This window comes from Haliaeetus leucocephalus, unplaced genomic scaffold, assembly GCF_000737465.1.
Source record: "Haliaeetus leucocephalus isolate CR32 unplaced genomic scaffold, Haliaeetus_leucocephalus-4.0 Scaffold473, whole genome shotgun sequence".
In the NCBI taxonomy this organism is placed as follows: domain Eukaryota; kingdom Metazoa; phylum Chordata; class Aves; order Accipitriformes; family Accipitridae; genus Haliaeetus; species Haliaeetus leucocephalus.
In genome coordinates this window covers 3264063-3278713 of record NW_010972909.1, presented here as the reverse complement: position 1 = coordinate 3278713, position 14651 = coordinate 3264063, and the positions used below count along the sequence as shown (strand labels likewise).

General features: G+C 42.3%; 1 protein-coding gene across 1 annotated transcript; it reads right to left on the bottom strand.

Annotated features, from left to right (window-relative positions):
- Positions 1-284: 284 nt before the first annotated feature.
- KLHL42 (kelch-like family member 42) lies at positions 285-13328 on the bottom strand. Its single transcript, XM_010575317.1, has 3 exons — positions 12406-13328; positions 4920-5113; positions 285-1056 (listed from the first exon to the last, which is right to left on the bottom strand). Exons 1-3 carry the CDS (start codon positions 13326-13328, stop codon positions 605-607), a joined length of 1569 nt encoding a protein of 522 aa, XP_010573619.1. The 3' UTR covers positions 285-604.
- Positions 13329-14651: the final 1323 nt, after the last annotated feature.

The following is a 14651-nucleotide window of genomic DNA, read 5'->3' as shown; positions in this document are numbered from 1 at the left end:
CAAAGCATTTCATTACAAATAATACAGGGGAAATTCTTATTTCTTGATGGTACCCCAATTGCCAGCACCTTTGAGAATCTCACTTTTTACTGTAGAAGATATAGAGATGTGATAGTATAAACAATTTTAAACATTGTGCATTTGACAGGACGTAGTTTGAGTAAAAACTGCATTTTAAAAGAAATAATTCCCTTTGTAATTTTTATCATACTTATTATTTACTTTATTGAATTATTTCCCCTTTCACCATGTATACTTCTTGCTCATCTTCTACACTGTCTATTAAGATGGAGAATAAAACTACACTGATCAGTTTTGCCTTTGGAATTCCTTTATCAGTTACCAACACAATAATTTTATGTTTCAGTTGCAAACAATACCTGGTGAAATTTTAATCCAAAACAATAAAATTTTTAAACTGAAATCTTAAAAATGTTTCTGGAAGCATTTCTCTTAATATTGGATTTTGCAACTTTTTTAAAGAACAGAATCAGTATTTTATGTCTGTTATGCAAACACATTACATTCTGAAAATGGAATTATTAGAGGGAGCAATATTTCTTCCAAGAATGATTAATGAGCTGAAAAGAAAAACCTGATGCTGTTACACTTGTTGCACATCAGGCAAATACATAGAACAGATCAGCATGTTTTGTCCAAAGGCTGGAAAGCGTCTTAGTGACTCCCAACTGTCCGTAAATATATTATACTTAAGAAAAACACGGTGCTCCAAGCTTGTAGATAGAGTAATATCCCTACTCAATATATAGACTCCATCGTTGTGGAGAGTGCAAGTCAAGTTAAGACCCGATTTTGATGTGTTCTCTTTGAGGTAGAGCCATTCTTTGGTAGCAATGTTGTAAGACTGCACAGTTAACACATCCTCACTTTGGCTGGATTTTTGGTTTGGTCCAAGTTCATGAATACAACCCCCTACCAGATATATAGTTTCTTCAACAGATAGCATCTGTTGTTTGCGAACATGAACATCACAAAGTTCAAAGTTGGTCCAGGAATCAGAAGTGGGACAGTACTGCAAAATGTTCATATTCCTATCTGAAACAGAGGAGAGATATTTACAAATAAATAAATATATTAGAAGGTATTCATGGAGGAGGATTCTTCCTCCCTACAAACTGTATCAACCATTATTACAGATTGCTAATGTATTACAGTGCAAAAGCATAGCAGACCAGGGAAGAAATACTGATTATTGAGAACTGCAACTCTGTGCCCTTGACGATAAAGTTTGAATGTTCTGTTCCTTTGCAGAGGGAAAAATTAAGCTACTTCTGGCACATTACATGATGTAAATGGTCTGGGGATGCAGATTTTAGCAGAATAATCCTTTTAACTTCTGCTTTTAATTTTGTCTATGATTGATATGTAAGAATTTTTTATGAAAAGGGAAATGAAGCAATATTCTGCTCTCCACTGATCACAGATGAATCAAATTATCATGAAGACAGTACGCTTCATTAATGGCTGTCAGGTGATGATTTATCATCCAAGCTTAACTTTGATACTTTGCATTTTATTCTATAAATCAATTGAATAAAATTCATAAAGCTAGTTACATTTTGGCAAGTGGCATGGATGACCTAAGGGCACATGTTCAGTACTTTATAAAGAGAGAAACTCTCATTGTCAAAATCATTTAAGAACCAGGAACTCGGTGCTCCAGCATCAGACAGAGGCACGGAAAAAAGCTGAAGCCATATATCTATACTTCGGTTACAACTCAGTGGAGGCATGTGTTTGCAGTACTGTTATTCTACGAAATTGTTACAATACCACCCTGATTTATGGTGCAGTGAAGACCCTGGCTGTGTCCAAGGCTTCACTAAATTAACACAGAATGCACAAGACTCATTAGCTAGTAAATTCAGCTTCAGTCTCTGGAGACCTGAGCTTAAATCTGAACTCAAGTGACAAGCGGCAACAAGTTGCAGACTCCAGCCTGGTCATTTAATAAAATCTGCTCCGTATTACAAGTCTATCCTGCATGACGATCTCCAGATGAGCTCCCAAGTGGAGCAGCACATGGTGACATACTGATAAATTATTTAAGGAACAGGTATAAATAGCCATAAATATAACGGGATTGTCATGAATGAAGTGCATTAGCAGCATGATTAAGGAGGTGCTGCCATAGCATCTGCCTGCACTCTGATGATTTTCAGTCACTGTTTATTACTTTACATTGCCTTCTTGAACACCTAATCCACTTTAAATAAAGGAAAAAAAGAGGGAAAATATCATGGCAATACTCTATGAAATTGCTGATCAAAGCTCTACATACAGATATCTTCGTCTACAAGCAATGTATCATTCTCTGACTCACTGTGGGAGGGAAAAATCCCAATTAAGTTTCTATGTCTATTTATAGCAGTAATCTTCCCAAGTGAAAAGTGCTATGGTTTGAGAGGGGGCATATGAAATGGAAGTCTATCATGATATGGCCCTCATTTGCTCAGTCAGAGCCTGGGTCTTTTATGTCCACTGAAACAAAACAAAAACAAATACAAAACATGAACATTATAGTGCCTGACATGGAGTTTCTATCAGGATCTATGTTCACAAGTGAGAGCTGAGAACTGGAAGGAGGGTCTTTATCCAAGAAGTGTCATTATAATTTACAGTGGAAAATTCCAGATCCTACCACCTTTTGGAAAGTGCAGTCTCAGTAGAAAGCTCTACACAGATCAAAAAAATAGCCCACAAAATCTACCAAAACTGAGGTATATGCAGAAAAACTAAAAATAAAATAAAATAAAAGTAAAATAAAATAAAGTAAAAATTTACATATTAATTGCTGCATGTGTTTTATGTAGTGAATGTAGTGAAATAGCAAATGAACCTCAGTGTCTCTCAGATAGTTAGGCCTTGACACTCTCCGACATCTGCATAACTTGGAAGTGAATCACCAGCGTAATTGCAGCAATTCTGGTTTCTAAGTCGGATAGCTGTCCTAAGCCAAGGGGTCACAGAAAACCTGATTCCAGACCCTTGTTCACAAAAGGATCTTTAATTATAGCAAGCACATGCATTTGCTGTCCTGAATGGTCTTGGACTTAAACATAAGCCTAAATGTGCTACTTATTCACTGCTCACAACTTTCTACTGTTTGACTATCCTGTTTCCATTAAAAACAGCTTTTAGGAAAAGATCTAGGAACAGACAGAGGCCTGAAGGTCAGTGGCAATCCCCCGAGGTGAAGAAGAAGCAAGAGGTAACACACTGACTATCCTCCTTCAGCTGAAACCAGAGGTAATAAGTACTGAATAAGGAGCTCGACACAGGGCAGCAATCCTGACCACACACGCTTTGTTAATGAATTTTAAGGGAATAGGATCTGCATCAGCAACATGCAGATCTTCCTATCCATGACACCAAGAGCAGGCAGCCTGAAGAAAGAACAGCACAAGTGCCAGAAAAGGAACTTGCAAAGCGCAGGGGATGTCAGAGAAAAGCTGGTACTCCTGTAATTTTGTAGCGCTATTAACCAAACCAGAGGTTTTTCTTCTTACCTCTTCTTTCTCTTTTGCTAGATAAGAACGACAAAACCTAACTCCAGTCTCTAGAGACAAGTCTTCCCATCACTCCGTTTCAGTCCCTCCTCTTTGTTCTCTGCTCTCTTGTCTCAAATGATGTTTCCCCTTGGGTCTGACTTTTCAGCACGGCAAGTGTCGCGTGCCAGACATCCTTCAGTCCCAGTGCCGCACATCAGGGAGCACAGTGCACCCCAACAGGTCCTTTAGTGGGGATGACCAGAGGACTGGGACTACGGAGCACCCCACAGTGTGGCCCTCCATACGGACACAGGCATGCCGATGTCTTGTCTTCCATGGTGAAGCCACCAGGTTCTGGGTGGTCAGAATGGACTTGACAAAATGCTTTTGAAGGTTATCGTTACCACAAGGACCATGAGGGGTGGAAGTGTGTCTTTTACAAACCTTATAATGATTCAGAGCTAAAATCTGCTCAGACTCTAGAAGAGACAGTTTGTTCTAATGTCAGTTTAGCTTTGCTTGCAGTACTCCGTAAAAGCTGATCCCTATTCTAATTTTATTCTCCATTTGGAAAAAAAAAATTAAAACTACTGTGGTCAAATGAAGTGGGCAAAGGCCTTAGAGATAGGAATTTAAATTTAGGAAATCCTGGTAAATACTGAACATCTGACGTGAAAAAAACCTGACTTTTAAAACTCTGAGAAAATGATATTCCTCCCAGAGAATGGCACTATGTGCTTAAGGAACAAATGGGAGCTTTATATAAGTGGCTTGCTTTTCCATGGGATAAAGTAATTGTCAGGAGAGAATGCAACTTCAAATCCTTCCCTCTGTACAGTATCATCAAAAAACAGGGTATAGAAAGGAAGTAAGTTCAAAACGTTGGTTCCTCCTTAAGCTTTTGATTAATTATTCAATTAAGTTATTTCAGCACTGAAAATCATACCTACAGCTTGAACTTGCCTGTGAAACACTGAAATGCTATAGTGAAAGGACCATGACATCTATTAATATATGAGAAGTACTAATGCAGGCAGATACTTTCTTCATATTTCTCATTCTGACAGTCTAAAACAGGTATTTAAAAAGTAAACAAAGTGTATCTGTTGAGACCTCTCTTTCTACTGTGTGATAAAAATCTAAAAAAAGGAGGGCTAAGCTGGGTGCTGAAGTACCCATCAGTCTGTCCCCTCTGAAAAAAAAAAAAATATGATTCCTCTATGACAGAGCTAATTTTTTTGTTTCATTTGTCAATTATTTTCTACCAGTGATTTATTTCCACATGTTTTAGTGAGTATTATGCTGCTTTCTACATCAGTTCAAAAGATTTCCTGAAAAAAAGAGACAAAATTATCTGGGCCTTAGAAGCAATCAGGTTAAAAGAAAAAAGTAAAGCAAGGTTTCTACCTCGTGTAGTGTATCCTCCAATAACGTAGATCTTGCCCTTGCATTCGCAAGCTGAGAATTCTGCAAGAGGGTTTGGCATGGATGCCACAAAATTCCACCAGTCATTTTCTGGGTTATAGCACTCCACGTTGGAAAGGGATTGACCGCCGACGGCATAGAGCTTTCCATTTACAGCCAAAAGCTTAAAATTGGACCTGAAAGAAAAGATTGCAGCATTGAAATGGGTTGCATAGATGTACAGAAAAATATAGGAAAGTTAGTTCTTCCTATCCAGGCTCCAACAAACTCATCATCACTTACAACTTGTACCATCACTTCATGTATTACAGCATCTGAACTCTTCTGTGCAAGGCCAAAATTCTGTAATTATACTGTAATTACTTAGGACAGTAACCAGTGACATTCTAGATGTTAATGATGTTGATGCTGAGACTGATGAATATTTTATTTTGGATTTCAATCTGTCACAGTTTGAGCTTTAAGTGTTTAGTTAACTAATGTGTTCAGTAGACATCTTATTTTTACTAGGCTTTTAGTAAGGTACCTTTAGTAGAGAAAAACGTATTATATATATACAGAGTCAAGGACATTATTTTAGTTAAAATTGCAGAAATTTCAAACAAGACTTGATGAATGCCTAAGAATCTATACTTGTCTTAGTCTGTAATATAGGAACTCTTTAATAACCCTAATAAATAGAAATTTAAAGCAGTAAACATTGAATCATGTTCTGCAAAAGAAGGAAGAGAGAATCTCCTATAACTTATTCAACATTAAACTACTAAATACATCCTCCATCCCACTGAAGCAAGATATATCTGTAAATTAATGCTCCGCCCATAGCTGAACAAAATCCATCACACTCCACAGGCAATGCCCTATTTTATTATTTTTTATTCTATTCCATTATGCTGCTTGCTATATTTCACGCATGGCAAAGGGCAACTTTATAATTACTGAAGCACAAGAAACCTTCTGTCTTACACTTTTAAGATAATACAGGCAGAAACATATGGTCTATGGATTTTAAAGGTACAAGTCTGTAGGAAGAAATTGGAGAACTTGAAGATAGAGGGCTTGATGCTCAGCTATTCCTTCCAGCTATGGAAGCTGGTCTAATAAAAGATGAGCTCTTCCTCTCCTCAGAAACAGTCTCATTGCCTAGAAAGGTTGTTCCTTCTCTACTACTAAGCCAAATTGAGATTTTACCATGCAGTATCCCAATTAACTAGATGTGTGAACGTCACTGGAGTGCACCAGCTCAGCACAAAGCCAAATGGGGAACTGCGTTACGTCTGTAAAACCGAACTGATGCTTTAGACTTGCGTTGGCCTGCAGAGCAGTAAAGTGAGTTTCAGTCTGCATGAATCCAAGATTCAAAACTTACCGCTAAGTAGTTTTGCAGGGTTTTGTCTGGACAAAATGAACCCTGCTTAGCAGCAGACTGCCCTGCAATTTCTTTTTATTAAATATATTTGGAAAAAGAATTTGTTTCCAGATGGAATCATTTTGTTCTTGTCATTCTGATATAGCTCTGGAAACTAAAATGCTCCTTTGAAGGAATTAATTGCTTTTTATTCATTTTTTGCTGACATTTACGATTAGGTCACTCTGTTCATCTCCTCTCTACAGCAATTATGTTTTCCATCTTAGAGAATCCAGAATAACATGGCAATCAATAGCGCGTATGAAATGAGGATAATTACTTGCAAAACATTATGATTTTCAAAGCAATGTACCTGCTCTAAAGGTTATGGTTCCACATAAATCCACAAATTAACAAAGGGACAAAACCCCAAAATGTAAATGCATCTTCCAAGCAAGTAACTCTGTGCCCATGATGGAGGTGGCACAGGATTTTTGGCTTATAAAATGAGTTCACACACACACAGATAGCGTTTCCCTGTTCTAAGGTCTTCTAGCCACTTTTTAAACATGCTAAAAGTTCTGCCAGAGAGCACATGAATTAACTAAACAACTGTATAGTGTCTGAACATTAAAGGATTCAGGTTTCCTAATTCACACGTGCTTCTCTAGTTAGCCTGTAATTGTAGCCTCTTACTATTTTATCTAAATGGAGGTAATTTATCCAGTTTTTGCTTGATGGCCTTCATATCACTGAATTGTTTCTTGCAGCACAGGGAAAACTATCCGGTGAAAGATGTACAGCACATCTTTCAACTTCAGTCATTCTAGAAGGTGGCCACGTACATTTGTGTCAGTCATTTACCCACTTCCAACACTTGTTAAAATGGATGACATTCTGTGGAAGTATCTCAGATTCATGGAACACATTAACTGTAAGATTCATTTTACTCAAAAGCAGCTGTATCCATCAGCATACTTTATATGAAAGTTGGGACAATGGCTCAATATGTTATGAAAAACTTCTCCCATTCACCTTTCCATGCCAATAACAGCAGGTGTTTTTATGGAGAGTGAACATTAGGAAATATTTAGTGTATTTTTACACTCTTTTAATGTGTTGGAGCAGCTGGAAACAAGGAAAGCAAACACCGAGCAACCAGCCAGCTCTCCACAACTAACAACTGTTCCATGGACTACAGCTTGGAAACAACAGAGCTGAACAGTCCATCAGATTCAACTGCAACAAAACTCCACTCACACCCGTGAGTTACCTAAACTTGGGGGATCAAAAGTACTTTCCAAATGCCAGGCCTGGAGCGTACCCTTCTTGCTGGGACAGGACTGGGTATGAGCTGTCTTCTGATGTCCCTTGTTTCCTCTGAAAGGAACCCCAGGAACACAAGCAAGAGCGAGCTGTGGAGTTTTACCACAGTTCCAAATACAATTTTCATTCAGTAAAGACAAGTCCAAAGCACTACATGCACAAAGGAAGAAAAATACAATGCACAAATGCAAAGGATCTAGGGGTCAGAGTGCCCAGCTTTCTGAATACAAGACAACATTCAACATCTTGCAAAAAACCTTACATCGTTCTGGATTGCATTAACAGCCATACATATATCTGTAGGAGACCACTAACTATGAAGGTGGCTACGAAGAGGACAGCAAGCATTCTTCTTGTTCACTGGCAGATATCATTCATTCAGTACACAACAAGAAAAAGTTAGCGTAGCTATTAGAGAGGACTTCCTGATCAGAGGGGTGGCTAAATGTGGGAACGAGTTACCTGGGAGGAAGGAGGTTGGAATCTACATTGCTGGAGGGTTTTAAGATCAAGTTAGACGTTTTAAGATCAAGTTTTAGGATCAAGTATTCGCAAGGTAAGCTTGGTCCTGGCGTAGAACAGGAGGCCTGGACTAACTAACCTGTGGTTCCTTCCTGCCAAATGATCAACTTTAACCTTAAAATTTCTCACAAATCAGATTACTTCTTTATTCTAGAGTTAAAGCATTTACAACAGAGATGAAGAATCATGAAAGCACAGTTATGAAGGCAATTCCAAAGCATTTTACATTTTTTGCATGAACCACATTTTTATATTCCTTATACGAGTCTGCAGAGCATACTGCATCCAACATTTAGCTTTGGAAGGGTGTGAGACATTTGTGATAAATATGACATGAATATTTCTAACTTAAACATTTCTGAAAAGTCTATTTTCTCTCAACACAGAGGAATTTTGAGTGAAAAAAAATATTTAAAAATGTGGAGAGAAGGTCTCATAAACTACTACCATTCCCCAGGAGCATCCTCTCCTATATTCCTGTAAGAGTCCTCAGAGTGGCAGCAATTCAAGCACAGATTGCTCACAAAACCCATGTTCCACGTGCATGTGTATAATCCCAGCCAGGGGCTTACAAGGGTCTTCCAAGCCTGGAAGATTTACCTGCCATGAGTAGGAGGTTCTGAAGGAAAATAAAAGTGGAATATACAGCTGTAGCTGGCACATGCAGTAGAAATCCTGTGAGTATATTACTTTTAAATAGCAAATTTCAACTGACAGCATCAATTTAAAGAAAAGTATGGCAAAGTATTCAAGGGCCTTACTTGAACAGTTCCCAATGCACTTTGTTACCTTCTTGTCCCCAAAGACCTCAAGTGGTCTTGGGCAACCTTTACATGAAGTTTCTTCCATGAAAAAGTCCAAGTCATTCTCTGAAGACACTATTCCAAGTACAGCAATATATCTAGAACGAAAAGATCTAGAAACTGTGATCTATTTTGGACTATTTGTGACCAGCACTAGACTTAAGCCTCAGATGATGAGAAACTCCAGGCTCAGTCACAGGCTTCCTATATGAGCCCGAGTAAATTATTTTACCTCCCTTGTGTATGCATAAATAGGAAAAAACACTTTATCAAGCTTATGTGGGCATCACAAGAATAATATACAGGAGTTACCTATTGTGAACAAATTTGAAACTACAGTAATAAGACCTCTACGTCTAGAAAGAAAGCTAACAGCTATAACCTAAACCAGAATGACTGCTAAGTATTCAATATACATCTGATGGCTTTTGTCTTCTACTTAAAAGTAAACTGGGACTATTTCATCTATGCATGTGTAGAGAATCCCAGCATCCTGGGATTCTATATTACAATGATGGAAATAATTAAAGATAAAAATATAATAGAATTTACAAGGTTTGTTAGAGGGCAGAGAACTTCTTGTATTAATAGCAAATCAGCACAATTATTCCCGTAACTTCTCAGCCTTCCCTTGAGGCCAACATATGCATCCATTCATATAGGCCAAATCCAGATACTCTGTTGTCTGAAGTCAAACCAACTTCAACGGGAGCTAGAACCCTCCCTCAAGGTATGTAAAAAATTCACCCATGGGATGTAATTATATCAGCTGATATAAATTAATTTGGCAGACAGTCACTCACATGACTGTAATTCCTGAGCAGCACGCTGGGCAACTGCCCTGCTTATTTTACTACAGCATAACAAACTAAAAATACAATGCTGAGCAAACTGCAGATCTAACTGCAGCACATCTGGGCAGCAGACAGGCATCAATGCTGTTCGTGTTGAATGCAAAATCCTGATCCTAAAAATCTCCCTGCCCTTGGTTCCTACGGCACAGGCCACCCCTTCCTGTGTTCTAGCCACAAAATGTCAAGCAGGTATCAGAGAGCTGAAATGTTATGTCAGATAGAAAAAGTAATAATTAATAACTTCAGAGTTGAGAGTCCGTGAAGATGTTAGTCAAAAACATGTTTTGTGAAGGGGTCAGCAGAATTTCCATGAAGAAAACTTCCCCTGATTATCATTCAGAGAGCAACATACTCACTTGCTGCTACCTTGCAGTCTAGGGGAAGACGTTAATTCTGGGTTCTTTTTGGCCTGCAATAACTACCATGAAATGTAAGAATAGAGACTATTCCAAAAATATCCATTCGCATGATACTTTTCTGCAGTAAATGGCCAATGTAAAATTCTGTGCTAAGGAATACCTTGCTGTCACCTGTGATGGGCCTCAAGATTAAGTTGGTATGGCAGTGCAGAAGAAAATAGCAATATAAGCATAAAATATCCACATGTTTATTTCAGATATAATGATTATATATCCTAGAAAAAAGGGAAAGGGGGGTAGGGGACTGGGGAAGGCTGATCTAGAGTTTGAACAGCCAGGTCATAAGGTAAAAAAAAGGCCTTAAAAAAACATTTTTTAAAAAGCCGTTATTCGCCATGCTGCAGAATCATCACACGCAGTAACATCTCTCTTGCCATACACATCTACAAACCTAGGCCAAAACCTCGTAACTTGATCAACATGGGACTTCTATGTTTAAGTTAACTTCCATAGGAGATGCTGTGTGGGCTGACCCTATCATCCTTTTCTACCAAGGTCAATGTGCTCTCAGTTGCACTCACGTAGGCAAGACTGCCGAAGAGAGGCCAGCTAAAACATCTCAGTTCTCACAGGTGCTCGGTGAAGACTGCTTATAGCCTCAGTCTCTAAGGAATATATCTGTAGGAAAAGGTGTTTGCAGTGTTTAAAAGCTAAACACTCATTTTACAGATGAAGTTTTGCACATCACCGTTCCAAGAAGCCAAAAATACTGAAAAAAATTGTTCCTGATCAATTCCGATGACTGATTATGGAGGTAATAATTTCAGTGAAATTCTCACAACAATACAAGAAGTGGAAAAAAAAGTGAAATGGGGAAGAACTAATTTTAGGTCAAACCCCTGTTTTGAGGGGTTTTAGGGAGCAAGAGCTAAATAGAGACTGCAGTTTTACTACCCAGATACAAAGCATTTATGCCAATGGTGTAGGTCTCTGCAAGCTCTTTGAGTTTACCAGATGGAGAAGAGAATTTCCATTCTACAGTGAATTTTGCTCTTCCTACTTGTTCTTCTTCAGACAGAGAAGGTAAAAATTTAAAGCTTTTTCTAAAATGGAAACAATGAGGAAGTTCATGTTGGATAACAGAAACATTTTGTTTCAGTGAAGTGAAAGGCTTTGTTTTGATAACTCCACAGCATGATTAAGGTAGAGCAGCCACAACCTTAGCCAGGGAGATGGCCTCTCTTCTGTGGTCCCCCTCAAGGCTAGCTCTCAATTATTCTTTCAAATGTAAATTATGCAAGTGTTTCTGAATACTAACTTAAACATCAATGTCAAATAAACAGTTCAAAAGGATAAAGGAAAAAAGCAAAATGGTCAAAATGATGAATGATTCCCAGACCCAATATTCTCATAAAGTGAGAAATTTCTCACAATCTTCCTGACATTTTTCTGCTGAATATTTCACTGAAATGCAGGCATACAAAACATTCGGATTTTTATGAAAGGACAAACCAATGAAAAACTGGTCCAACCAAATCACTAATTTTTTTCAGCCATCTCCAGCTCTGATAGAGCGTACACCCCCACTAAGAGCAGAAAAACTTGTTGCTTACAGTACCGGAGTTAAAGTGCACCACAAAGAAAGTAGAAGAATTTTATCTTTTTTTTTTTTTTTTTAAATCTTTGTTATTTCAAAGAGAATTTCTGCTACCAGCGAGATAGCTATTTGGGGAGGCCAGCTCCTTGCATACCACGATTTAAAGGAAAAGCGGGATCCCGCCGTCACTTCACACCGAGGTGAGCGACCACACGTGGCGGAGGGCCATAGCACGGTCCTCCTCTGCCGACGCCGAGCTCGCGTCCTCCCACAGCTGAGCCCTTAACCACCGGCGTTTACGCAACAAAGTCCCGTCCCCCTCACCCTACCCTTCCCTTCCCTTCCCACGGCAGCTCCCCGCGCCACGCAGAGGGGGCCCCCGCGCCAGACAGAGAGGCAGCAGCGTCGCGCCGCGGCGGGACGACTCTCGCCGGCAAAGAGCAGGTTTGCCAGGCCCGTCCGGCAGGGCGCCGCCAAGCCATCGCCAAGCACCGCCGTCCTTCCCGGCGCACGATGCGAGAGACGCGGGCGACTGACGGCACGGAGGCGGGTCTGAATCACTCCTCGTAACGCCGAGTCCGGTCACCGCCAGGGGACCCGACGGGGTCTACGTGGACAACACAGACGGACACGCGTGTATTGCGGGGAGCGAGGGTTACCTCTTCTGGTTCATCGAAGCCAGCTGACTCCATTCGTTTAGGCAAGGGTTGTAACAATGGGCGGCCGAAATCTCCTGGCTGGTGATCCTGTAGCCCCCGACGATGAAGAGGTAGTTGTCCAGCATCGCCGACCCGTAGCCTCGGACGTTCACCAGGTCGGGGGGCAGGTTGTTGGCCAGGGGCAGCCACCTCTGCGCTTCCTCGTCGTACCTCAGCATCGACCAGGGGGCTTCCCCCTGAGGGTGACGGGCCGGCGGCAGGCCCGGGGAGGAGGAGGAGGAGGAGGTGCCCACGAAGTCCCCGATGGCGACGAGGGCGGCGTTGCCCCTCATCCGCCTCTCCTTCAGGTGCTGCCGCAGAGCGTGGGGCAGGAGGAGGTGCGGCCGGGCGTCGGGCCTCCGCAGCACCTGATGGTACCGGGCGGCCATGAAGTCCAGGCAGGCGTCGTGCAGGTCCTGCAGACCGTAGACCTGGGCCAGGCGGTGCAGCTCGAAGCAGTTGCCCAGCCTCACCCGGGAGAGCAGCAGGCGGAGCAAGGGGGTGACCTGCAGGTAGGAAGCAGCCTCCACCAGCTCCTCCAGCAAGGGGGGCTGCTCCTCATCGTCCCCCTCCTCCTCCTCCTCCTCCCCCAGCCTGGCCAGGCGGGAGGTGTTGATGAAGTCCAGCACCAGCTCCAGCCCCGGAGCGCTCAGCCCCCCGCGCAGCAGCTGCTCCTCCCGGCCCTGCTCTGCCTCCCGCATGCCCGAGCGGTAGAGGGCTCGGAAATAGTCGCTCTGCTCGATCAGCTTCCTCTTACACACCGCGTACCGCTTGTCCCCCAGCCGGATCTGCACCACCTCCTCCTTCCCCACGGCCCCTTCTTCCTCTTCCCCCTCCTCCTCCTCCTCTTCCTCCCGCCGCCGCCGCTGCTCCGCCAGGGACATGGCTCACCCCCTCCCCTGGCCGCGCTTCAGCCCGGCCGCGGGCCCCTCCTCCTCCTCCTCCTCCTCCTCCTCCTCCTCTTCCTCCTCCTCTTCGTCCTCCGCCCCGGCTGCCGGGCCGTGAGGGAGGCAGGGAGGAAGGCGCTGCCGCGGCTCTGTCGCTGCAAGGAGAGAAGAAGGGGAAAAGAAATAAATAAATACCCCCCCAAACCAAACCCACAGAGAGGAAAGAACAAAAAAAAAGCCCTAAAAAGGCAATGTTGAGCGCTCAGGCGACGGCCGGGCCTCCCCCCCTGCAGGGAGCGGGGGGTATATCGGCGCCACAGGGCAGCCGGCCGGTCCCTGCGAGGGGAGGGGGGACATTTTTAAGGTCATTTTTAAGCTCCTGTGCCTGTGAGGGAGGCGATCCGAAGGGCGAGTGTCCCGCTCCGGGCAGCGATGCGATCGCCCCCCCCGTCCCCAGCTCTGAGCTGGGCCGGGATGGCTCTAAGCTCTTGCCGTAAATGTTCTCCTCATGGAGAGGGGGAATGTTCTCGAACGGCACACGCAGGAAAAAAAAAAAAAACAACAAAAAACACAAATATGGTGCGTGTACGTGTATCGGTGCATGGCCGGAGAGGAGGGGGGAGCGCTGCGCTGGGCCCGGTGCCGCGGCGTCCTGACACGCTGGTGTTCACCAAGAAAACCAACAAAAAGGATCACGGTGTACGTCTAGTGCAGCAGTGGGGTTGAGGAACGGCAAGTACAGTTCTGCTACGACCTTCCTTCGGTGCCTCAGCCCCTCGTTCGGCGTATAAAGACACTACATAACCTGTTCTGCTCCTCTTGCTTTTCTATTTCAGCAAAGTTCCTGGAATAGGACGTCTATGTTATTCGTAAGAGCGATCTACGCACCAGGGCCCCGAGTTTGTGCAACATAAACAAGGAAGGAGCAAATTAACAACTGGGCGTGGAAAAAGTGACTGTTCTGCTGCTTGCCTCCTTATATTCTTGAAATGTAATGACACTCTCTTTAAAAAAACAAACACCTGCTGAAACAGACGAGGAAGTTTGCCATCCTGTGTATTCCTATATGATGATGCTTAATAGAAAGACTTTAAAAATATATTTTTTATGTTTATAAAGATATTTCCTTCACTTCGTGTACTGCAGATCATAGAAAATCTTTCCCTTTAGCAGTAATGTGACTCATCTCCAGCTACTGCAGATTGCTTAGTTTTCAGGCAACTCCCTATTTCCACTACTCAGAAGGGATCATTTCCCCCAACTATTAAAACTCTTCAGAGTGGTACTAGACTGTTTCTTTTCTCTCTCTTTTTTTTTTTT

Excerpts from the sequence above, each read along its gene's own strand:
- KLHL42 (XM_010575317.1), bottom strand. The coding sequence starts at position 13,328 with ATGTCCCTGGCGGAGCAGCGGCGGCGGCGGGAGGAAGAGGAGGAGGAG. Across the intron at positions 5,114-12,405 it reads GCTTCGATGAACCAGAAGAG|GTCCAATTTTAAGCTTTTGG; the intron begins GTAACCCTCGCT and ends CTTTTCTTTCAG. Across the intron at positions 1,057-4,919 it reads TGGAGGATACACTACACGAG|ATAGGAATATGAACATTTTG; the intron begins GTAGAAACCTTG and ends CCTCTGTTTCAG.